General features: G+C 45.0%; 2 protein-coding genes across 3 annotated transcripts in view; one reads left to right on the top strand and one right to left on the bottom strand.

Moving 5' to 3' along the window:
- agla (amylo-alpha-1, 6-glucosidase, 4-alpha-glucanotransferase a) overlaps positions 1–769 on the top strand; it is a 32,790-nt gene extending 32,021 nt beyond the window's left edge. For both annotated transcript variants that reach the window (XM_063016393.1, XM_063016394.1), the window contains exon 34: positions 215–769. In XM_063016393.1, coding sequence (XP_062872463.1) covers positions 215–332 — 118 coding nt within the window. In that variant the 3' untranslated portion in view covers positions 333–769. The remainder of the gene's footprint in view (positions 1–214) is intronic.
- Positions 770–3,266: 2,497 nt separating this feature from the next.
- si:ch211-267e7.3 (ADAMTS-like protein 2) lies at positions 3,267–23,929 on the bottom strand. Its single transcript, XM_063017292.1, has 20 exons — positions 23,926–23,929; positions 22,068–22,080; positions 21,937–21,957; positions 16,137–16,268; positions 13,998–14,073; positions 11,730–11,832; positions 11,374–11,519; positions 10,179–10,302; positions 9,978–10,058; positions 9,675–9,850; positions 8,730–9,075; positions 8,379–8,640; positions 7,617–7,720; positions 7,013–7,139; positions 6,322–6,535; positions 5,374–5,529; positions 5,114–5,284; positions 4,845–5,021; positions 3,741–3,885; positions 3,267–3,388 (listed from the first exon to the last, which is right to left on the bottom strand). The coding sequence occupies exons 1-20, from the start codon at positions 23,927–23,929 to the stop codon at positions 3,267–3,269; spliced, it is 2,700 nt and encodes an 899-aa protein (XP_062873362.1).
- Positions 23,930–25,751: the final 1,822 nt, after the last annotated feature.

Genomic DNA, 25,751 nt, shown 5'->3' with positions numbered 1-25,751 from the left:
TGTAGAGAACCGTCCCGCGTTTCCACCAGTTTTTGGGAACCAAGCCTGTGTCATCAACGGTGGACGTTACGCAACGAAAGTAAATAGTAACAGACAGGTGTACTTGATAAAGTCCACGAGTTAGTCGTGGGCGTGGCTGGAACACCTGAATTCGATCATTCGGAGTGTCTACATGGCTTCAGACTTAAGTTTTTTTTTCTCATCCTGTTACTAGATCCCCGTGGAAGGGTCTGCCCGAGCTGACCAACGAGAACGGTCAGTACTGCTCCTTCAGCTGTGAGACGCAGGCCTGGTCCATCGCCACCGTCCTGGAGGTCCTTCATGACCTGTAGGCGTTCCCGGGGCGCTTCGGAATCGCGAGTCTTCCTGAACGCCTCCCTCCGGGTGCTAGCTAGCTTCTGGATGGAGGCGAAATTGTTTTGGGGTGCTGAACCTGTGCCGCTGAACGTGTGCCGCGCGGTACGGAAACGAACCTCCCAAACATTCGCCGTGTGCCAGTAGTAGATTTTAATGTCCGTCACGTTTCATAATTAGCAAAGCTTAGCAGAACCGAGTGGAACCCTGTGGGGTCGTCGTCCTGTCTGTGTGTCTCGTAGGTCGTGTTGTGTGTGTGTGTGTGTGTTTACATCGTCTGTGAATCTGCTGTAGTGTTTTAGTCACTGATGAAGCCTTCGTTAGCGTCCGGTGCTTAACGTTCGTGTACTGATTTACTGACCGTGATAAAAAAGCAGAAACGTTTATGAAATAAATTAATTTAAGAGATTCAGAATGTGTTACTGGTCTTTATTGTCCTGCTAGTTTAATGGGACCACATACACCGATCAGCCATAACATTAAAACCACCTCCTTGTTTTTACACTCACTGTCCATTTTATCAGCTCCACTTAGTTCATCTGTTTCTCTACATGCTTTGTTACCCCCTTTCTCCCTGTTCTTCAATGGTCAGGACCCCCACAGAGCAGGTATTATTTGGGTGGTGGATGTTTCTCAGCACTGCAGTGACACTGACATGGTGGTGGTGTGTTAGTGTGTGTTGTGCTGGTATGAGTGGATCAGACACAGCAGCGCTGCTGGAGTTTTTAAATACCGTGTCCACTCACTGTCCACTCTATGAGACTGTCCTACCTAGTCGGTCCACCTTGTAGATGTAAAGTCAGAGACGATCGCTCATCTATTGCTGCTGTTTGAGTCGGTCATCTTCTAGACCTTCATCAGTGGTCACGGGGCGCTGTTGGCTGGATGTTTTTGGTTGGTGGACTATTCCCAGTCCAGCAGTGACAGTGAGGTGTTTAAAAACTCCAGCAGCGCTGCTGTGTCTGATCCACTCATACCAGTACAACACACACTAACACACCACCACGTCACAGGATTTTGAAGCATGTCAGTATTTCTATGGCAGTATTTCTATGGCCGGACACTGATGGTGGTCAAGAAAGTCTCAAAACCTAAATTCTTTATTTTGGGGAACAAAACAGAACACAAAAGCATTTTAATACACAATCCACACCAATAATTGGACGTACTGCGGTCAGAGCAGACGAACGTCAGGAGGCAGCGATGACCAAAAAAACATTGAGTTTATTTTTCCTTCCATCACAAGTGACCATAAAAACATTTAAAGTAAAAATAAGAAGCTTTTTACAAACAGTAAAAGTCTGTAGGGGTGCAGGAGGGGGGGGGGGGGGGGGGGAGCTGCCGTCAGGGGTCTGAAACACAAACCCCACTTTAATAAACACGTAGCACCTTCTGTATACAGGTCAAGGTTACAGGATATGGAGTGGTTCTGAGGTGAGAGAGTGCTGTTAGGGTGTGGTGAAGTGTAGAGGTTTGGGAACCCTGCTTTAGAGATAACACACAGGTGTAGGTTCAGGGAATTTAGCTTGGCGCTTCGAGCAGGGTGTAGAGTTTGTTGATGTAGATCTGGGTTTGGTTCTTAGGGTACATAGTTGGGGTCAGGTAACAAATTAAAGGATATTTACAGAAGTAACAGGTTCTACAGAAGTAACAAGTTTTAAATGTACATGTGAACCGGGATGTAGTTTTAAGGTTAACAAGTCTGAGGTAACAGGGTTGAGATACTGGATTGGTGTGCAGTATTGGAGTAACAGGGTTGAGATACTGGATTGGTGTGCAGTATTGGAGTAACAGGGTTGAGATACTGGATTGGTGTGCAGTATTGGAGTAACAGGGTTGAGATACTGGATTGGTGTGCAGTATTGGAGTAACAGGGTTGAGATACTGGATTGGTGTGCAGTATTGGAGTAACAGGGTTGAGATACTGGATTGGTGTGCAGTATTGGAGTAACAGGGTTGAGATACTGGATTGGTGTGCAGTATTGGAGTAACAGGGTTGAGATACTGGATTGGTGTGCAGTATTAGGGTAAAAGAGTTAGGGTGAGGTGTTGATGGTAACAAGTCTGGAGAACATTGCTGAGGTAACAAAGTAGTTGTGCATTACTAGTGGTAACAGAGTTTAGGGTAACAGGGTTGGAGGTGGCAATTGGGATACTGGGTTAGTGTCCAGTATTTGGGTAACAGGTAGGGTAATGTTAAGGTAACAGAGTTGATATACTGGTTTGGTGTACAGTATTGTGGTAACAGGGTTAAGATACTGAATTGGTGTAGGGTTGGAGGTAACAGGGTTGAGATACTGGATTGGTGCACAGTATTGGGGTAACGGGGTTGAGATACTGGACTGAGGTACAATATTGGGGTAACAGGGTTAAGATACAGTATTGGGGTAACAGGGGTAAAATACTGGACTGAGGTACAGTATTGGGGTAACAGGGTTAAGCTACTGGACTGGTGTTCAGTATTGGGGTAACGGTTAAAATACTAGATTGGGGTACGGTATTGGCGTAACAGTTAGGGTAAGGTGTTGAAGTAACAGGGTTGGTGTAACAAGGGTGAAGGTAACAGGGTTGACGGTACAGTGTTTGGGTAACAGTTGGAGGTAACAGGTTGAGGGTAACAGGGTTGAGGGTAATGTGTTTAGGGTACAGTGTTTGGGTAACAGTTGGAGGTAACAGGGTTGAGGGTAATGTGTTTAGGGTACAGTGTTTGGGTAACAGTTGGAGGTAACAGATTTGGGGGGTAACAGGATTAGTGTAGAGAGTACAGTGTGTGTAGGTTTCGGGTACAGTGTTGGAGGTAACAGAGTTGAGGGTACAGTGTGTGTGTGTGTGTGTGTGTAGGTTCTCGGGTTCTTCACATTTGCATGGACAGTTTGGATGGGGGGGGGGGGGGGGTGTTGGTCAGCAGCTGGTCAGCGCTCTCTGGTTCTGCAGGACAGACAGCAGGCCTTCCTGTAGTACCAGTGTGTACAGAGCTTCACCTTCAGCACCAGAGCGCAGTTCGCCGTGGCCTTGTCCTCACACACGTCCTCCACTACAACACACACACACACACGCACGCACACAGGAGAAACACATTAATAATAACACACACACACACACACACAAATACATATATTTCTTGCCCCACCTGACAGCTCCGGAATGAACTGGAACTTTGACTGAGGCTTTCCTGACCAAGCCGACCATACGCTGTGAATGACTGGGCACAAATTCCCACAGACATACTTTAAAGTCTTATGAGAAGCTAAAAAGATCACACAGAATGTCACTCTGGAATGGGACATCCAACCAGCTCATGCTCAGGTGTCCAGATGCTTTTGGCCCTGTAGTGTGTGTGTGTGTGTGTGTGTGTGTGTGTGTGTGTGTGTGTGTGTATTAGTTACCAGGAGCCTCAGCAGGACAGGGTTGAACCTCACAGCTCTGTCTGGCCTGCGGTCTGAGCGCAGAATCACAACTTTGTCCGATTTCATCTCCCTGATAACATTTCACCTCCCTCACCTTCAGCCCACTGCCACACGTCTTACTGCACTGTACACACACACACACACACACACATAATAATAAAACACACACACACACATCATAATACAGCATTTACACCGATCAGCCATAACATTAAAACCACCTCCCTGTTTCTACACTCACTGTCCATTTTATCAGCTCCACTTACCATATACATATACAATTACTGACTGTAGTCCATCTGTTTCTCTACATACTTTTTAGCTCCTTTCACCCTGTTCTTCAATGGTCAGGACCCCCACAGGACCACCACAGAGCAGGTATTATTTAGGTGGTGGATCATTCTCAGCACTGCAGTGACGCTGACATGGTGCTGGTGTGTTAGTGTGTGTTGTGCTGGTATGAGTGGATCAGACACAGCAGCGCTGCTGGAGTTTTTAAATACCGTGTCCACTCACTGTCCACTCTATTAGACACTCCTACCTAGTTGGTCCACCTTGTAGATGTAAAGTCAGAGACGATCGCTCTTCTGTTGCTGCTGTTTGAGTCGCTCATCTTCTAGACCTTCATCAGTGGTCACAGGACGCTGCCCACGGGGCGCTGTTGGCTGGATGTTTTTGGTTGGTGGACTATTCTCAGTCCAGCGGTGACAGTGAGGTGTTTAAAAACTCCAGCAGTGCTGCTGTGTCTGATCCACTCATACCAGCATAACACACACTAACACACCACCACCATGTCAGTGTCACTGCAGTGCTGAGAATGATCCACAGGGTGAAAGGGGGTAACAAAGCATGCAGAGAAACAGATGGACTACAGTCAGTAATTGTAGAACTACAAAATGCTTCTATATGGTAAGTGGAGCTGATACAATGAACAGTGAGTGTAGAAACAAGGTGGTTTTAATGTTATGGCTGATCAGTGTATATATACACACACACATCATAATACAGCATACACACACTTTCACACACACACACGTTATGATGTAACGTAGTGACCTCACACTGTGGGTAGGTGGACGTTACCTGAGACCAGGAGGTGGTGAACCATTTGGAACAGGGTCTCTCGAAACACGTGGCGCTCTCCTCAGGTTTGGATGAACGTGAACACACGTGATCAGGAAACTCTTTAAACACGCCGCCCTCGAGTCCGGCACACGTGACCTGCCTGCTCTTCACGCCACGCCCACACGTGGCATTACACTGAAACACACACACACACACACATCATACACCATACGATTAAAAGCACATGGACACCCCAGTGTTCCTAAATCCGGCGTATAAACATGTACCTGTTCCCACTCCTGTTCCACCCAGTGCGGGGGGCAGTTCGGGTCCCCGCACGGCTGCACCGCCAGAGGTTTCAGCTCTCGGTCGCACTGGCCGTCGGAGATCACCCTCCCGTTCCCGCTCTTACACACCACGTAGCGCGTCATCCGCCCCTCGCCGCACCCGCCTGAGCACTTACGACACGAGAACAGGTTACTGCAGAAACATCGCAGGGTCTCGGATATATCCAAGTGTTTGGTCACATGACCGTGAAGACACTTACTGGTCCCCAATCGGAGACGGTCCACCTGCGGTCACATGGCGGCCCCTCGCACTCCCTCTGACCGCTGGGACGAGTGGACTCGTTACACAGGCGAGCGTCCATGGAGCACCGGACCTCCCGGTTTCTCACACCCTGACGTCCACACCGGGCTGAGCACTGCACCACACACACACACGCACACACACACATACACACACACACACACAACAGCAACACTTTCACATTTACTATACATATATGGTCAAAAATATTAGGACACACACACACATTATACAGCATACACACACACACACACACATTATACAGCATACACACACACACACACATTATAATACAGCATACACACACACACATTATACAGCATACACACACACATTATAATACAGCATACACACACACACATTATACAGCATACACACACACACACACACACATTATACAGCATACACACACACACACACACACATTATAATACAGCATACACACACACACACACACACATTATACAGCATACACACACATTATAATACAGCATACACACACACACACACACACATTATAATACAGCATACACACACACACACACATTATACAGCACATACACACACATTATAATACAGCATACACACACACACACACACACATTATAATACAGCATACACACACACATTATACAGCACACACACACACACATTATAATACAGCATACACACACACATTATAATACAGCACACACACACACACACATCATTATACAGCATAAGTGCCTAGCCATACAAACACTTTCATCTTCTGTCTAAATGGGCACAAATTCCCACAGACACAGAGGTCTCTCTGTTTTAACACCATTTATTTTTTAAATGGGTCAGACTGTGTCGTACTAGGGTCACCCTACAAAATAAGTGACCACAGAGAAGAAGTAATACAGCAGAATACAGACGGACTGACCTCAGACCAGTCGGACACCTCCCACTGAGGGCCGCAGGATTTACTCTTGCAGGATTTGCGAACGACGGGTTTCTGGAGCTCGACGCCGTGGCACAGGTCATCGTACACGGAGCTGTCGAATCCCGGAGCGATCATCTTCCAACAGCGCACCGTCCGGGACTGAAAGCCCTCGCCGCACGTCCGGGAACATTCGCTCCAGCGGCTCGTCTCCCACCTGCCTCGGAAACACAACACCGGAGTGAGAGAGATGTCACAGCATCACGCTGTTCTGTAGGCAATTGTAGGCAGTTGTAGCACAGTGGTTAAGTGGTTAACTTGACTAGTGATCAAAAGGTCACCGGTTCAAGCCCCACCACTGCCAGGTTGCCACTGTTGGGCTCTTGAGCACGGCCCTAAACCTTCAGTTGCTCAGACAATATACTGTCACAGTACTGTAAGTCACTTTGGATAAAAGCGTCTGCTAAATGCCGAAAATGTAAACTTACATTATGTGTGGAACTAACTACATAATCTGATATACACTGTATGGCCAAAATGGTTCAAGCCCCACCAGTGCCACTGTTGCCCCTAAGCAAGACCCTCAATTTCTAATAAAGTGTTTTCATTGGTCAGGTTTGAACTCCAGTGGTGTTTCTCCAGTTATGAGCCTCTAGGTTCCGGTTGGTTCCGGTAGGTCCCGGTGCTCTCTGACCTGGGTGGACACTCTTTGCCGGTGCAGAACTGATGCGTGGGTTCGGGTCGGGTCAGAGCATCACAGTAACTCTCGTCCACCTCCAAGCCGTCGTACCTCACACATAATGCATACGATGTGCTGATACCTGCGATAAAAGAGGGTGGGGTCAACCAAACACCAAAAGATTGTCTGTATATTATACGATTATATAATAATATTAAATCTGCTACTATTATTATTGTCATTTCTATCACAACACCTGTATTTTGCCACCGTGCACATTAAGGAGGATGATTAGAGAGGCAAAGATCACAGTTAGATGACCAGCAGTGACTGCAAATTACAGAATCATGCCCTCCTGCTATGCCATTTTGAGCCAGCAGGGGGCATGGAGGCATAGATGTCTCTGCACCTCATTAAGTGTTAATCCGCTTCAGATAGAGGAGATTTTAAATACCGGCTTTAGTGACCACCTCACTGTTGGCTGATCATATCTGCTGCTCTTATGAATGAGGTCAGAACTCATCTCATTTATCTCATATTTTCAATAAATGATTGACCTAGGGTGCCAGTAGTTCTGTGTGTGTGTGTGTGTGTGTGTGTGTGTGTGTGTGTGCAGCACCTGTGGTACATGTCGAACTGCAGGGTGCGATCGCAGACACCTTCCATCTGTACGTGTCCTCCAGACTGACGTCGTGGTCGAGAGACACCAGCTCAAACTCATTACTGCAGCGGTGAGAGAGAGCGGACGATCAGTAAACAATCAGAAGCGTACACAAGCATAGACTGACATTATTATATCAATATTACGCACACACACACACGCTATATGGCCAAAAGTATTTGGACACCTGACCATGAGCGTGCTGGATGTCCCATTGTGATTTTTTAAAATATGTCTGTGGGAATTTGTGCCCATTCGGTCAAAAGAGCATTCGTATGCCCGGGCACTGATGTTGGTCAAGAAAGCCTCAGTTGATGTTCCGGTTCATTCCAAAACTGTTTGGGGCTGAGGTCAAGGCACAGAGGCACAGTCATGCTGAAACAGGAAGGAGCCTTCCCTAAACTGTTGCCACAATGTCGGAAGCATATAATAGTTTTTGTTAGCAATGGGTGCGGCTGAAATGCCTGACCTCTTCAATCAGGAGGGGTGTTGAATACATCAAAGCCAATGGATGTTTGGACTTAGTGTTCCCACCCTAATAGGTCTACAGTCTTCAAACATAAACATGGCAGATTCCTGTGCTCTACTGCCTGTAAGTCTTTATCATGGTTTTGTTTTCCACCAAGTAACTGCCTAATTCTACCAATAACACTTTCAGTGAACATCACAGATCATTCTGCAGGATCTGAGTCCACAGACCCCTCCCTATGTCGAACTGACCTTTCAGAATGAGCGAGGCGCTGTGCTGCCCCCTGTTGGAACTGGAGGGCTTGCGCCGTGTGCTCCGAGGTGCCGTTGGACTCAGGTTCTCTGTGGGTGGACGTGTGGATCCGGAGAGGTAGGACGTTCACCACAGATGAGCTGGAGTTCAGATGAACACCTTGAGCTGGGTTCTCCTCACCGTTCTGTACGCTCTGCGCTCTCGGGTGGGTCTCATTAATCGTACCGGAGGAGTCGCCTTCGATCAGGTTGAAGTCGGAACCTGCAGGGATCAGAGCAGAATTACAGGGCGGTCCTGATGAAGAGTGTCATTTGATGACTGTGTAGGGGTCTGAATACCACAGGTCTTACCGAAGCTCTCCTGCTCCTCCAGCTCGTTACGGAGAACGTCTGCAGCCGATCTGAAGCTCAGCACCTCGGGGTCTTCACTGAGGTTACGAGCGGAGCCTCCGCGCCCCTTCAGGTTCTCCTCGGGAACAGAGGGGGTGCTCTGGATCTCTGCCTCCGTGCTGTCCTGCCGAGGGTCCACCTCGTTCCCCGTGATGGGCAGGCGAGGCGAGGTGGCGTTGGACACCAGGCTGCTGAGCTGCGGTTGCTCTGGGGTGAGGGATGCCGGGGTGGACGGGATGGGTCCGGACGCACGGGGAACCGTGTACTCGTACGTGATGTGAGGCACCTTTCCGTTCAGGTTGTAGTACTGGATCGGAAAAAGAAAGACGTTATTAATACTGGGAAATAATTCTGTGAAAAAGTAATCGCCCCCCATTCTGATCACCTCTGTTACTGCAAACTGGATACATTTAATAACTTCAGACCATTAAACAAAGCATGATATATCACATAAGAAACGTAAATAAATACACAACACCCTAAATAACACATTTCAATTATTTAATGAGCAAGTTATCCCAGGTTACGTGAGCTGCTGTGGCGTAGTGATAACTGGTTTGAATCCCAGGCTGGGCTCACAAATAAAGAAGGCACATAGCGTAACGTGAAGCTAGCCATGGGAGCTGGACACATCCCAGTGCACCCTTGGTGCCGGTCACAAGCCTGGATAAATAGGAGGGTCGTATCAGACACCCGGCCAGTCGATAGCAGCGCTGTGATTCCATGACAGCCCCCCAAATATCACACTACAGTGAGCCACCTACAGGCCATTCTTGGTATTACTGGTTGGTCCCTTAAAACAGCAGCACTTATGATAGCACCTTTAGCGCCCCCCTCTGGAGGAATTTTACCAAACACTAAAATGAGATTTAGACCCTTGGGCTGAGTACGTATTTATATACCCACCATGACGTTGAGGCCGTGCTGCGTGGGCCCCTGAGCCATGATGTACTCGAAGCCGTCGGTGAAGAGGGTGAGCGGCCGTCTGTACTTGAACACGGTTCCTGCTACGTGGAAGTTGCGCGGGTTGTCGATCACGGTGTTCCCGTTAAAGAAGAAGCGCCCGGCTTCGTCCGACAGAGCTGCGGAACAGGACGAGTACGACGAGTCAATTTTACACTGGTGAGAAAAAGTAAATACCACCTCCCCCCTTCCCACTGTCCCAATCGTGTTTGTATGTTGTATGTTCAAAGTGTATTAAGATTTTACCCAGAATGTTCTCAGTCTTTCGTCGCTCAACGATCTGGATGTCCGTGGCTCCGACAGGTATGTGGGTTATAAAAGCATAACCTGTCGATTCATAGAAAATGTCACGATAAAGTCTCATCAATTTCTACATGAATTTTTTGAACAAAAAGCCTCTTGTATAGAAACAGGTTGGCCTGTCTGTGGCGGTATGATGTATAATACCTAACTGTGTGATCCCTTTTCGGTAGGATCCCGAGACGCGGTGGCACGTGTCTCCGTTCCCGGCGCACACGCCACATTTATCTACGGTTTTGCTGGAGTAGAGCTTCCCATCGCAGCCCACGACCTGCACATGAGCACAAGTATACTAGAGTCCGACTAGAGACAGTAAAAGGAAAGAATTCGATCATCGCTGACGTTATTAAACACAGATTCAGTGCAAATGTCTTAAACTCTACACATACTGTGTCTTTAAGTAAGGAACTAAAAGATATGAACATGAAATAGGTGTTTATAAACAGAATTAGGAAATTATGTAGTTACAAAAAAGTAAACAGCCATAGATTGGCCATAAAGCTACAAAATACGTGCACAAAAGAACCTAAAAAATTGGGATGATATATAAAAATAGGTACACAGCCAAAACTGTGGTTCCTAGTAGGATCCGTTACATCATTTTACCCCAATCATCAATATACAGGGACCCACAAACGACCCCTACTGACCAGATATTAATGATGATTTAATGACGTTTATTTTACCACCAGGAACATTTAGGAGGACGGTTAGAGAGGCAAAAATACTAGAGTGATTGTGAATGTTGAGACAGAACTTGTATTCTCTGGGTAATTAGATTATTTGATTATTAGTAGGTGGATTGGCTGCTATACGTGCACATAGGTCTAAATAACTAAGTGAGTGGGTGAGTGAGAAAGTGTGTGGAGCTTTAGGTGTTCTGGGTCGGCTCCAGATGCACTGCAATCCTGATCAGGATACACAAGGCAGGAATCCCGGATGCTGATCCCCTCCACACACATAGCCAATCATATTTTTTACCTTTCAAATACGTATATTCACAACATTCCTGGGTGACACAGTAAGAAGGTTCTGGGTTCGATTCCTCAGCTGGGTGGCCAGGGTCCTTTCTGTGTGGAGTTTGCATGTTCTCCCTGTGCCTGTGTGGGTTTACTTCGGGTGCTCCGGTTTCCTCCCACAGTCCAAACACGTGCAGTCCGGTTATACTAGAGCTACTAGAAATTACTAGAAGTGTGTGTGTGCCCTGTGACGGACTGGCAACCTGTCCGGGGTGTCTCCTAACTTTTGCTCAATGAATCTGACCCACTGCGACCCTGACCAGGATAAAGCGCTAGTGAAACAGACCCTAAATGAGTGAATGAAGGAAACCGTGGTAAGTGACCTGGCACTGTCCTTGGATGCAGACGCCCTTATAGACGCCCGTCCTGCAGGAGGTCCCGTCGTGAGCCTGAACCAGGATCTGCCGCTCGCCGCTGGTGGTGGTGCACTGCAGGTCACACGGCTTACTGGAAATGCTGAGGTAATCATCTGGACAGGAAATGACATCATTAACAACGGAGTCAAGTAGGGGCTCCTTTGGTTCCCCGGTTTTGGAAATATTGCAGTACGATATACGGCCAAAAGTATGTGGACATCCCTGGTCTGAGGAACGCTGAGGACTCCAAATCCTGCCAGAAGGTGACGTGTCCACATACTTTTAGCCGTACGGTGTGTGTGAGCAATAGATCTGGTTTTTACCTGGATATAGAGGAACCCACTCGTAGTGTTTCCTGTCGAAGAGTTTGGAGTTGAACTGGGAGCACTGGTGCTGCTTGAAGCTGATTCTGTTGTTCGGACACAGCTGGACACACACACACACACACACACACACACACGTCAGTTAATATAATTTATGCATTTAATACAGTATTAATATAAACGTGTTTCAAAAAAGATGGGACAGTCTGTAAAATGCATTTTAAATCTCTTCAATCTTCACTGTAGCTTCATCATGCCTGCAACACACTCCAAAAAAATTTGGGACGGAGGTGTTTTTAACAACTTGGTTTAGGAACTGCGGACGCTAATTGTTTGCAGTTTTGCAACAAAACTGCGAGACTTCAGCTGCTCAACAGAGCAAGATGAGTCTTATAGGAGACAGATCTGGACTGCAGGCAAGCCAGTCAAGCACACATACTCCGTGTCGACAAAGCTACGCTGTTGTTATTGCGTGTACCAGAGGTGGAAAGTAAGGAATTACATTTACTCGCGTTACTGTAATTGAGCAGTTTTTTTGTGTACTTGTACCAGTAATTTTACTTTTACTTAAGTATGTTTTGTATTAAGAATTGTAATTCGCTACATTTTGAATAACATCCGTTACTGAGTAAAAAAAATACGCTAAAAAAATGGCATTTGGGAAACTGCTGCAGTGAATTCTGGGATTGAAAATAAACTGGTGCTAAATAAAGGAGCTGTAATCTAGGTGTAGAGTAGGGAGGGAGGGACGATTTTAAAAGTTCAACATGTTTAGAGTTTGATGTTTCGTTATTTGATAACATAGTCTAATGTCAAAGAATGGCGAAGTTTTGTCTCGGTTACATCTTGGAGGTTTTCTTTTCATTTAGTGAAAGTCACAACACCTGTAACCTCGACTTGTTGTGAGTTATGAGATCTGCAGTATGATGTTGTTTGGTATTTGTTGGTGATGAAAAGAAGGCTGGTCTATAGAATCCACAATTAATGCCAACTTCAGTGGTTATACAGTTTGAAAAAGTTTTATGGGATGGTCTGTACTAAAATGACACATTACACATCCCTAAATGTTTTAAATGTTGTATCAACATTTTTTTTTCTATTATATTTTAATTAAAAACAACTATTGTGAGATAAATCCACTTGTCCTGTTTGCATTACACAGAAGAGACTCCCTGTTAAAAAAGTAACTAAGTAACGTTTACTCTGAGTACATTTTAAATGAGTTACTTTTAACTTTTTACTTGAGTAGATTTTTAGACTAGTAATTTTACTCGTACTTAAGTAAAAATTCATTCAAGTAATAGTACTTTTACTTGAGTACGATATTTTAGTACTTTTTCCACCTCTGGCATGTACATATTGTACTTGTAGCCTAGTGGTTAAGGTACTGGGCTATAATCGAAAGGTCGCTGGTTCAAGCACCAGCACTGCCAGGTCACCACTGTTGGACCCTTAAGCAAGGCCCTTAATTGCTTAGACAGTAAACTGTTACAGTACTGTAAGTCACTTTGGATAAAAGCGTCCGCTAAATGCTGATAATGTCTTGCTGCAGTTACTACGGACGTCACCTTGAGGGCAGCGGTTCACACATATGCTAGCCACTGGCATGGGTGCTGATGCACCCCAGAACCATGACAGACCTTGCCTTTGGCACTTTTTGCTGGACAACTCAGTATCCGTTTTTTCCCCAAAAACAAGCTGAAACCTGGACTCATCTGACCAAGTTTCGAGTTTCCACAGTGAACTGGGTTTTTTTTCCCGTTTGCATTCCTTGATGCAGCGATGGACTGTATGAAGTGACAACGGTTTTCCAAAGTGTTCCTGAGCCACGTGGCTATATTTGTTACAGCAGCATGACAGTTTCTCATGAACTGCCGTCTGAGGGCATATTTAAAAGTGGTTTACGGTTTGGCATACACAACTGAGATCTTTCCAGATTCCCTGATCTTTTCACAATATTATGGACGGTAGATGGTAAAAGATCTAAATTATTTGTTACCAGTTCACCCGCTTCTAGTGGAATGTTTCAAACTGGTGCATTTTAAATATTCTCTAAACTTCTCACTCCTGCTTTACCCCGTCCCAACTTTTTTTTGAGTGTGTTGCAGCCAGCGTTTCTGTACATGAGGTTTTAAGAAGGAACACACGTGTACGGCAGCTGAGATGCAGAGAAAACAATCCACAAACATTTACACCATTATGTCATTAAATCCAGAAGCACTTCCTGCTGCAGATCACAGAGACAAACATGCAGGAAATGCGGCGTACCTGCTGCGTGCACAACTGGTAGCGCCTGGCGGATCCGGCGCAGAAGGAGCTGTTGATGTTGTGAGTCGTGGTGAGTCTGGAACGTAAAGGTCACGTGATCAGTAATACGGTCACTTTCAGATCTGTATGATCTTTGCAGCTATAACAGGAGCCGCTCCTCTGAGTCTGTGTGTGGGAATTTGTGCCCATTCAGTCAAACGATGAGAGCATTTGTATGGCTGGGCACTGATGCCTCAGTTGACGTTCCGGTTCATTCCAAATCTGTTCAGTAGGGCTGAGGTTTGGAGCTTCATTCCCGGGGTACAGGCCCTTCCCTAAACTGTTGCTGCAAAGTTGGAAGCATATATTTTCCTAGCTGAAACGGGGGGGTGTCCCAGTGCTTTTGTCCATACAGTAAATCCTGGTCCAACTCCTCAGACTGTCAATGCTGAACTCCTGGCTCACAGTCAAGGTTCTGATTCATCATGTGTTAAACAGGGTTGAGCTCAGAGCTCTCAAACTACATCTATCAGGAGGGGCGTCCAAATACTTTTAGCCATATATAACGTGCATCATCAGTGACACTTACTACAGATCTGCTTTCTCTAACTCCAGACAGGCCTTGAGGTCGTCCACCTCAGTACTGATACACACACACACACACACACACACACACACACACACACACACACACACAGTGCTAATGGGGGCCAGCTGGTGTATCTCAGCGTGCACCCTTATCTACAGACGAATCTTCCTCAAAACGGCGGGAATGTGAGCCGGTCATTACGTTTCCTAATGATCCATAGACCCACCACTACTTACACTACATGGACAAAAGTATTGGGACGCCCCTACAACAGTTGCTAACAGGTGGAATAAATCAGTTATACAGTATACAGTAAATTAATGCTTTCGACTAAAAAGACGGGACTAAAAAGTGGGCGGGGTCTTCGAGGCTGTGTAACGACCCTGGTTAGTAGCGCCTGTACAGAAGTGGAGGAACGTGGAGATCAGCGCATGACTCTCCATGCACGAGACCGACCTCACGTGCTAATCCACTGAAGTACGGGCGAATAAGATCAATATCGTCTTTTAGAACTCCAGGTGGACCGTTTCTAGGTTGTCCTTAAGGTGGACCGTTACGTTACTACAGATCATCATTGTCTTTCAGAACCGTAGGTTGTTTTAAGGTGGACCGTTTCTGGGTTGTCCTTAAGATGGACCATTACGTTATTACAGATCATCATCGTCTTTCAGAACTCCAGGTTGTCTTTAAGGTGGACCGTTTCTAGGTTGTCTTTGAGGTGGACTGCTTCTGGGTTGTCTTTGAGGTGGACCGCTTCTGGGTTGACCTTAATTTGGACCATTACGTTACTACAGATCATTACTGTCTTTCAGAACTCTAGGTTGTTTTTAAGGTGGACCGTTTCTAGGTTGTCCTTAAGGTGGACCATTGTTACTACAGATCATCGTCTTTCAGAAGCTTAGGTTGTCTTTAAGGTGGACCGTTTCTAGGTTGTCCTTAAGGTGGACCATTACGTTACTACAGATCATCGTCTTTCATTACTCTAGGTTGTCCTTAAAATGGACCGTTACTTTTCCAAACTAAGTTACCTGTTACCTCGTGTTTTTAGCTACCTTACACTTCTACATCTTGGACGTTTTGACTAACCGATTGCTAACTGAATTGCCGTAGGATTGCTAGGACGCCTCATAGTGCAGATTAATCAGTAAACGTGAGGCACTTAAACGCTACACAAATGATGATAAGAAGGGGTACATGTGTCGGAAGGAGCACATGTCAGGCAAATATACCCTCCTCGTACGCCATCAGGGTCTCCAGCAGCGGAAGAGTAATTGGCTATGACTAAACTGGAAGAAAAGGGGAGTTCTACCAGTGTCTGTGTGGGTTTCCTCCCACAGTCCAAAGACATGCAGTCAGGTCAACTGGAGCTACTAATGTGTGTGTGTGTGTGTGTGTCAGCCTTTCGCCCAAGGAATCCAACCCACTGGGACCCGGACCCGCTCACATGACACCTTTGCTAGCCAAGACGTTGGGTTTAACATTTCAAACCAGTTGCAGTACAGCGTGCAGCATCCCAGTAGTCGTGTTGCTGATGCCTGTTCTGGTTGGCGGCTGTGATCTCGCTGTGATACCTTTGTTGTAGACAGTGTCGCTCCTGTGAACGGACTCCTCCACCACACGTCCAGCTACAGGTGGACCAGCTGCTCCACTCGCCCCACCACTGAGCCACTTCATCCTGAGGGTGCTCGTCCGTCCGCTCCCTGCTGTCCTGACCCAGAGAGAGACAGACAGAGAGAGAGAGACAGAGAGAAGACAGAGAGAGACACAGAGAGAAGACAGAGAGAGACACAGAGAGAAGACAGAGAGAGACACAGAGACATAACAAAAGCAGGGCAGACAGAGACAAAGAGACAGACAAAAATACAGAGACAGACAGACAGAGATAAAGAGACAGAGAGAAGACAGAGAAAGAGAGACAGACAGACAGACAGAGAGACAGAAAGACAGACACAGAGACAAAAGAAACAGACAGAGAGACAAAGACAGAAAAACAGAAACAGACAGAGAGAGACACAGAGACAGACAGAGAGACAAAGACAGAAAGACAGACAGAGAGAGTGAGACAGGGAGACAGACAGAGACACAGACAAATAAGGAAAGGACGAGAGATGCTGCTTCATTGTCATGCTTTGTTGACATACACTATATGGACAAAAGTATTGGGACGCCCCTTCTAACTTTTCAATTCATGTTTTTCAGCCACAACAGTTACTAACAGGCGTAATAAATCAGTTATATTAAAGTAATTATTTGCTTTCAACTTTGCAGCAACAGTTTAGGGAAGGCCCGTTCCTTTTCTAGCATGACTGAGCCCCTGCGCATGAAGAAAAGCTCCAGTGTCCAGCACTGATCCCTGACCTCAGTCCCACTCAACAGCTCTGGTATGACTCGGAACATCAACTGAGACTTTTCTGACAAGGCACAAATTCTCACAGACATACTCCGAAGTCTTGTGACAAGAAAAGCAGCTGTTGTTCTAGCTGTAAAGATCACATAGGGGTCACTCTGTTTTAATAACGTTTGTTTTTGATATGGGACGTCCAACAAGCTCACGATCGGGCGTCCAAATACTTTTGAGCCACATAGTGAATATACAGTTTAGTGCAAAAGTTTGTGCACCCCATGTTACATTTCTTTAATTAAGAGCTTAATTTTTTATGTAATTATATACAGATTGGTGTTGAGTAAGCGTTCGTACCGTCGCCCCTCCACCCTGAACCTGAGGTGAGTTTCGTTCTGGTGGTTCTGCTGAAGCCGGCGGTGAGAAACGGTGCGGACGGAGGCTGAAATGTAAACTCCATCACCGGGATTCAAACAACACCTCGTGTACAGCACCGCTAGAGATAAACGTCTGCGGCGTGTGGAAACAAACCTCCTGTTCGCTAATATCAGTCGCTTCTAGGAGTCAAGGGTTCGAGAGGTTCCCTCAGACGTCCAAAAGTAGAGAGCTGCACCGAAGAACTCACGTCACTCCGGGCGAAGAGAAGTCAAAGCGGGGACGGAACAATCGCAACTTTAAATTCCCAAATATTCCAAAATGTGCAGATAAACTTTATCACCTATAGGGGGCACATGCACCTCTCAGTGCAGGTCACGAGCCCGGATACGATAAGCAGGTTCGTGTGGGCACAAGCACCTTGCAAATGTGCAAAGGTTCCCAGGCATGACAGTGCCAGGCCTTGTTCTGTACCTGCCATAACAGCACAGCTTCGTAGACACAGAGCGCGTGTGCTTGAGCGGCCTGCCTGCAGTCCAGATCTGCCCCCTATTGAGGAGAATCAGGCGACGCTGAGCACAGACTGTCGAGCAGCTGTCTCATAGTTCTCTGATTCCAAACCATTAAAAAGTCTCGTTAATAAGAGAGATGACGGAACACAGGGTAAACACGCCCGTCCCAACTTTTTTTGGAAACAGGGTTTGTACATTGAAAGATACAGCGAGGTTTAGAGGGACACAACGCGGGACGCTCGAGTCCAGACGAGCAGGAAGCCGGACGGTCGGAGAGACGAGCGAGACGGTGTGTAACGACCTGAAGAGGAAAACAGAAGGTCTCACTCTGAGGGCCTCTGAGCGGCTCCGGGAGATAAAAGGGCCCCGCGGCCCCCCGGGCGAATTACACCCACTCCTGTCTGTCGTCTAGACGGAGAGATAAACACCCCTCCTTACAGCCTGAAGCCCGACTCGGTGAGCTCGGATACCACGCCGATGAGCCAAATGGGGGAAAATCACTTTACATTCATTCATTTATTGTCTGTTTTACAGCCACTTTATCCTGGTCAGGGTCGCTGTGGGTCTGATTCAAAGGGGAAAAAAATAAGACAAAACCATGGACAGGTCACCAGTCCATCACAGGATACACACACACACACACTTGGGTCAGTTTCTAGTAGCTCCAACTGACCTGACTGCATGTCTTTGGACTGTGGGAGGAAACCGGAACACCCGGAGGAAACCCACACAGACACGGGGAGAACATACAAACTCCACACTGACCAGGGAATCGAACCCAGGCCCTTCATTCGGACACATTTTTACATCTTTGCTTCTTGTCGATCCTAACTGCATTTAACCCTGACATGTCTGTGTATGGGAATTTGTGCCCATTCAGTCAAAAGAGCGTTTGCATGGCTTGGTCTGTTGCTGCAAAGTTGTCTTTGGAAGTAGAAATGAGATGGACCCAGAATATAACAACAGGCAAATGTGAAAGATACTGCACGTGAATAAATAAATAAAATAAAATAAAACTTAAATAAAATAAAATAAATACATAAATAAATACAATAAAATACAATTTAAATAAAGTAAAATAAGTAAATACATAAATAAATAAAATAAAATAAATAAATACATAAATAAATACAATAAAATACAATTTAAATAAAACAAAATAAATAAATACATAAACACATAAAAATACATAAATACAATAAAATAAAATTTACATAAAATAAAATAAATATATACATAAATAAATAAAATAACATTTAAATAAAATAAATACATAAACACATAAAAATACATACTACTTAAATAAATACAATAAAATAAAATTTAAATACAATAAAATAAAATAAATAAATACATAAATAAACACAAAAATACATAAATAAACACAAATATAAATAAACACATAAACATAAATAAACACATGAATAAATAAAATAAAATGTAAATAAAATAACAAACACATAAAAATACATAAATAAACACAAACATAATTAAACACATAAATAAATAAATACATAAATAAATAAAACAAAATAAAATGTAAATAAAATTAATTAATAAATTTACAGTTTAGGCATTTAGCAAGTAGCTTTTATCCAAAGCGATTTACAGTACTGTGACAGTATGCTGTCTAGGCAATTGAGGGTTAAGGGCCTTGCTAAAGGGCCCAACAGTGGCAACCTGGCAGTACAACTGCAGTACAACTGCATAAATAAATAATAAATAAATATGTGTGTAGGGTAGTTGTAGCCTGGTGGTTAAAGTACTGGACTATTAAGCAGAAGGTCACGGTTCAAACCCCACCACTGCCAGGTTGCAGCTGTTGGGCCCTTGAGCAAGGCCCTTAACTCTCAATTGCTTAGACTGTATACTGTAAGTCGCTTTGGATAAAAGCGTCTGCTAAATGCCTAAAATGTAAATGTGTGATTTGAGAGCAGAGTTCAGTGTGACCGTGAAGAACGTACATGGTGGAGGAGCACAGCGCTCATAAGTGCTTGTCTACCCCCACAACTTCACCCCAAAAGTCCCCCTCCCTCCCTCCCTCCCTCCCATACCCCCCTTAAGTTCAGCCGCGGGACCTTAAAGCTTGTCCAAACAGGAATCTGCATGCCCATATGTTTTGTATCTCGATAGCCCTTGGATGTTTACATCCTAAACAGACAGGATTGGCCTCTTCTTTGTGCTTTAATGCAGAGGGCTTTTAGAGACGGGGCTCCCCGAAAAGTTCACAGAACTCCAGTTTAGTCTGTGGATACGGGACGAGGCGCCGCTCCGGACGGGACCTGGCGTAAAAAAACATGACATCCAGCTTCCTGATGAAACGCTAATATGTTTACATTCATACGCTTTTATCCTAATACAATCCAAACTGTTTAGGGTTAGGGGCCTTGCTCAAGGGCCCAGCTGTTGCAGTCTTGTATTGGTGGGGTTTGAACCAGGAACCTTCTGATTACTGCGTACTACGTATTAAGTAAAGTACAACAGACCGGACCTGAGATATCATCATTTAGAGGACACGTTTGTCCAAAACGATTGACCTCATACAGTCTAAGCAATTCACTGACTGACCGAGAAGGCTCAGCTCGCAATCAGCAATCCAATTCATCCCAAAAATGTTCAGTAGGGTTGAGGTCCAGGCTCTTGCGAAACACCGGAGCATATTGTGCAAGGGGCACAGTCATGATGGAACAGGAAAGGGCCTTCCCCAAACTGTTGCCCCTAAACATGGTGTGATTAGGAAGGGTGTCCACATACTTTTGGCTATATAGTGTTTATACATGCAGATGGGTGTACACTCATGTCCCCTAAACCAGCTACTTTGAACTGCTGGAGCAGCTTGTTTGTTTACATTCATCCTCCCCTTTTAAAACAGAACAGGTTGTGGCATGATGGCACAGCTGGCAGTACGCATGATGCAAAGCAACATGCCAGATAAAAGTGGGCGCTGATGCAGAAGTAGGATCAGGACTTACAGGTAAAGTATGCCAGACTGAGATCAGGAGATCTGGGGTTCGAATCTCGGCTGTGCTAATGTCTGAGAAAAGGAGGGGGTCAAAACAGACTAGCCGTTGTGAGGTGCGCTTGTCGGTGCTCTCTAAGTGCTGGTCACAAGCCCGGATAGAAATAGAAGGGTGGCAGCTTTAATGTATATTAATCACGTCAGCAGGGGTCGAGATCTTAAAGGAATCTTGTGGAATTCATGCTATGAGTTGCTCGAGTGTATCCTGCATACACTGCATGGCCAAAAGTATTCGGACACCCCTGTTTTACTCAGGTGAAATGCTCCGGACTTGCAGAGTAAATATGTGTACAGTACAGTATAAAATCAATTACATGACATTAATTATACAGCGAAGGTCCTTTTACCAAAGCGACTTACAATACAGGTACAGTATACAGTCTGAGCAACTGAGGGTTAAGGGCCTTGCTCAAGGGCCCAACAGCAGCAACCTGGCAGCGATGGGGCTTGAACCAGCGACCTTCTGGTTACTAGTCCAGCACCTTAACCACTAGGCTACGGCATGCCCACGCTGTTCCACGCTGACCAAAGTCCTTAAAGAAGTGGTCAGCCAAGTTTGGTGCTGGCATACAGCTTTGGTATGATTGATTGGGTCAGTGCCTGACCGCACAAATGGTCTCCTGACTGAACGTGCACAAGATACCCACAGACACACTCCAAAATCCAAAAGAAGAAAAAGAAAAGAAAACAAAAGAAAACGTTCCCAAATAAGTGAAGCTGCATATTATGGTCAGGAGTCCAGATACTTTTAGTCAAATAAGGTCAAATCTATTTAAAATGAAGCCCTAAAAAGGGGTTTTGGCCTCATTGGTGTCAGATGAATGGAGCAGAAGTTTGGTGCAGCTCGAACAAGCTCCCAAATTCCACAACCGAGCCGAAAGTCTCCAGCTGGGTTTTGATCTTCAGCCCAGAGTCGCAGGAACAGTGGGTCAGACCAAACCATCATGTTCTACACGTATTAAACCAGAATCTGTGTAAACCTGGACTGTCAGTGAGCTTCAGAAGCTCCTCGGTTCCTCCGCTCACTCACCGGTTTGCGCGTTTTCGCGCATCTGCGGCAGAATGAAGCGAAGCGACGCGTTTTTTTATAATCAATTCTCATCCGTGTTAAACATGCGACTTACCTTAATACTGAAGGCTTCTGACTTCTCAAAGATCCACATTAAAGAGCAGTGAATGAAGATGTGCAGGAGTGCTGAGGTCCAGAAACAGTGCATGGTTCATACAAGAGAGAGAGGGAGAGAGGAACCCTCACCCATGGTCTTCAACTCACAACGAGAAACACACACGGAGTCATCACGAGTCACTCCGCTGAATCGATTCTTCAAATACACTGAATACAGTGAATCGAACTGCCAAGAGTCGAATCATTTGATTCACCAGTCACAGCGACTGCTTAATGAAGAAATCAAGTAAGTCATTCGATCGTTTGCGTTCACCTAATTCTCCTGGTCAGGGTCGCACTGGGTGCAAGGCACTTTAGAAAACACTTAATTACCGATTTACTCTCTGACTCTCTTATTCGTGCAATCTGGAGCAGCCAATCCACCTTCCTGCATGCTCTGTATATTGTTAAAACAGCGACCCCTGGACTCATGTTGCTTCAGCTGTTATTCATCTTCGGTAACCACTTCATTCTGATCAGGGTTGCGGTGGGTCTGGGGCCCACCAAGAAATACTAGGCACAAAGCAGGAACAGGTCAACCAGGTCACACTTCCACATTCTCATTCATTTACTCGGTCACACAGTCACTTACTCACTTATTTACTCAGTCACTCATTCATTGACTTACTTATTTAATTACTCACTAATTAACTCACTCATTCATTTACTTACTCACTTATTTACTCACTCACTAATTAACTCACTCATTCATTTACTTACTCACTTATTTAATCACTCACTAATTAACTCATTCATTTACTTACTCACTTATTTAATCCCTCACTAATTAACTCACTCATTCATTTACTTACTCACTTATTTATTCACTAACTAATTAAGTCACTCATTCATTTACTCGGTCACACAGTCACTTACTTATTTACTCACTCACTCATTCATTTACTCATTCACTCACTCAGTAAATCACTCACTCACTTATTTACTCACTCACTCACTCATTCATTTACTTACTCACTTATTTACTCACTCATTAATTTACTTATTCACTTATTTAATCACTCACTAATTAACTCACTCATTCATTTACTTACTCACTTATTTAATCACTCACTAATTAACTCACTCATTCATTTACTTACTCACTTATTTAATCACTCACTAATTAACTCACTCATTCATTTACTTACTCACTTATTTAATTACTAACTAATTAAGTCACTCATTCATTTACTCGGTCACACAGTCACTTACTTACTTATTTACTCACTCACTCATTCATTTACTCATTCACTCACTCAGTAAATCACTCACTCACTTATTTACTCACTCACTCATTCATTTACTTACTCACTTATTTAATCACTCACTAATTAACTCACTCATTCATTTACTTACTCACTTATTTAATTACTAACTAATTAAGTCACTCATTCATTTACTCGGTCACACAGTCACTTACTCACTTATTTACTCACTCATTCATTTACTTACTCATTTACTCACTCACTCACTAATTAACTCACTAACTCGTTTACTCGGTCACTCACTCATTTATTCACTCACTCATTCACTTATTTACTCACTCACTCACTCACTTATTTACTCACTCACTCATTTACTCATTCATTCACTCATTCACTTATTCACTTACACATTCACTTATTCACGTATTCACTTACTCATTTACTTATTCACTCACTTATTCACTCACTCACTCATTAACTCACTAACTTATTTAGTCACTCAGTAACGCATTCATTTACTTATTCATTCACTCACAGTGGGTATTTAGATCTGCCAATACAAACTTTTCTATGACAGTAATCAGAGAGCAGGATCAAACCCAGGTTTTGGGACCCTTGTTTCTTGTGTCACCCATTCTACCAGACACATCACTGTGCCTTACATAAATATTGAGTTATTGGTAATACAGGTTAATAATGGTGGCGCACATGTGCTACAGCGATAAATTACCCTACCCCGTTACCCATTACCCTACCCCATTAACTCTGGGATTCAGGGTTTGAATCCCTGAACTGGGGGATGATTGTAATGTTATGGTCATAGAGCAAACAAGTGTCTGTGGCCACAGGCATTAAAGGGACTATAATGGGTAAACACGTAAATATTTATACTTTATAAGTATAAATGGCATTCAGGTGTTTCAAGTAGAAACATACAGAAGGTGGATTGGCTGCTGGAATCACCTCCAGGTGTAAGTGAGTGAGTAAAATGTAGGCATGTGGTGGCGTGTCCGTGGTGTATTGCTGTCTTGCACTCAGAGTGGGTGGTGTGGGTGGTGCCCGACCTATTATTTCACACTGGGGTGACATGGTGGTGCAGCAGGTAGTGTGGGTGGCACACAGCAACAAGGTACTGACCACCTGGGTTTGGAACCTTGATCAAGAAGCTGTTCTTGTAGAGTGATTGATGTTAGGTGCAGCTAGATGGCGCTCATGTTCTAAACATGGAACATCATCAGCCCTGGGTGTTGGAAGGGTGGTGCAGATGTTCCACGTGGTTTCTATCAGAACCCTCGGCTGGCTCCGTTATCATTACTAGTAATGGAAAATAAAACGAGGTAGCAAACCAGTGGAAGGAGGTTTTAAAAGTGATGTGGTCTTGTAAAACCTGAAGGCATTAATGCCAGCAGGAATACACACACACACACACACACACACACACACACACACACACACACACACACACACACACTGTATTTCTCTACACTCATGGTGCAGTGGGTGATGTGGGTGCTGCACAGCTTCAGGTTCCTGGAGAACTTCAGTACTCAAGTACTTAAGTTTCCTCCGACCATTCACACACACACACACACACACACACACACTGTATTTCTCTACACTCATGGTGCAGTGGGTGGTGTGGGTGCTGCACAGCTTCAGGTTCCTGGAGAACTTCAGTACTCAAGTTTCCTCCGACCTTTCACAAACATGCACAAAGGTGGTTCCTGCCTCTCGGCCAATGAATCAGACCCACCGCGACCCTGATCAGGATAAAGCGGTGGTAAATCAGACACTGAATGAACCAATTTCCCCCTGTTTTGCACACCAAGCGCACCTTATGGTGCAACACTCTTTCCTGCTGATGTAATACACCAGAATGAAATTTTCAAAGCAACATAGAACTGAGGGGTTAAGGGTCTTGCTCAAGAGTCCAACAGCGACCATTCGGAAGAGTTGGGGTTTGAACCAGCGACCTACTGATCACCAATTCAATACTGTATCCTCTGAGATACTGACACCCATTGTCTATGTTCTTCAAACTGTGAAGTAGATAATCAGCTTCATTCCTCTGAGAATTGATAGGTTTTGGAGTGTGTCTGTGGGAATTTGTGAACATCTTTCAAAAGAGCAGGAAGGCCTGGCTTGCAGTCAACATTCCAATTCATTCCAAAGGTGTTAAACAGGGTTGGGGTCAGGCTTTCTTACTTAGTGCACCTTGTTGGGTACAGCCATTCTGAAACTGGGAAGGACCTTCACCAGACTGTTGTCACAAAGTTATTAATGGATGAACACCTGAACTTGATACTTATGAGGGGTGTCCGGATACTTTTGGACTTTTATGTATTGGGACACCTGACCCTGAGTGACCTCTGTGTGACCATTTCAGATAAATCAACAGTGGCTTTTCTGAGAAGGCTTCTCACAAGACTTTGAAGTATGCCTGTGGGGATTTGTGCCCATTCAGTGAAAAGAGGACAATGTTTGTACGGCTGGACACTGATGTTGAATGTTGAGCAGGGCTGAGGTCAGGAGGGGGGCGCATTCATGCTGGAACAGGCAGGGGGCCTTC

The sequence above is a fragment of the Trichomycterus rosablanca genome, chromosome 20, assembly GCF_030014385.1.
Source record: "Trichomycterus rosablanca isolate fTriRos1 chromosome 20, fTriRos1.hap1, whole genome shotgun sequence".
In the NCBI taxonomy this organism is placed as follows: domain Eukaryota; kingdom Metazoa; phylum Chordata; class Actinopteri; order Siluriformes; family Trichomycteridae; genus Trichomycterus; species Trichomycterus rosablanca.
Note: the sequence above shows the minus strand (reverse complement) of the source record. Positions and strands in the feature narration are given on the sequence as shown.

What these genes read in the sequence shown, in the direction of transcription:
- si:ch211-267e7.3 (XM_063017292.1), bottom strand. An exon ending in GGCAAAGAGTGTCCACCCAG is followed by an intron (nt 6,536 to 7,012) that starts GTCAGAGAGCAC and finishes TTTCCGAGGCAG; the next exon opens with GTGGGAGACGAGCCGCTGGA. An exon ending in CCGTCTCCGATTGGGGACCA is followed by an intron (nt 5,285 to 5,373) that starts GTAAGTGTCTTC and finishes TCGTGTCGTAAG; the next exon opens with TGCTCAGGCGGGTGCGGCGA.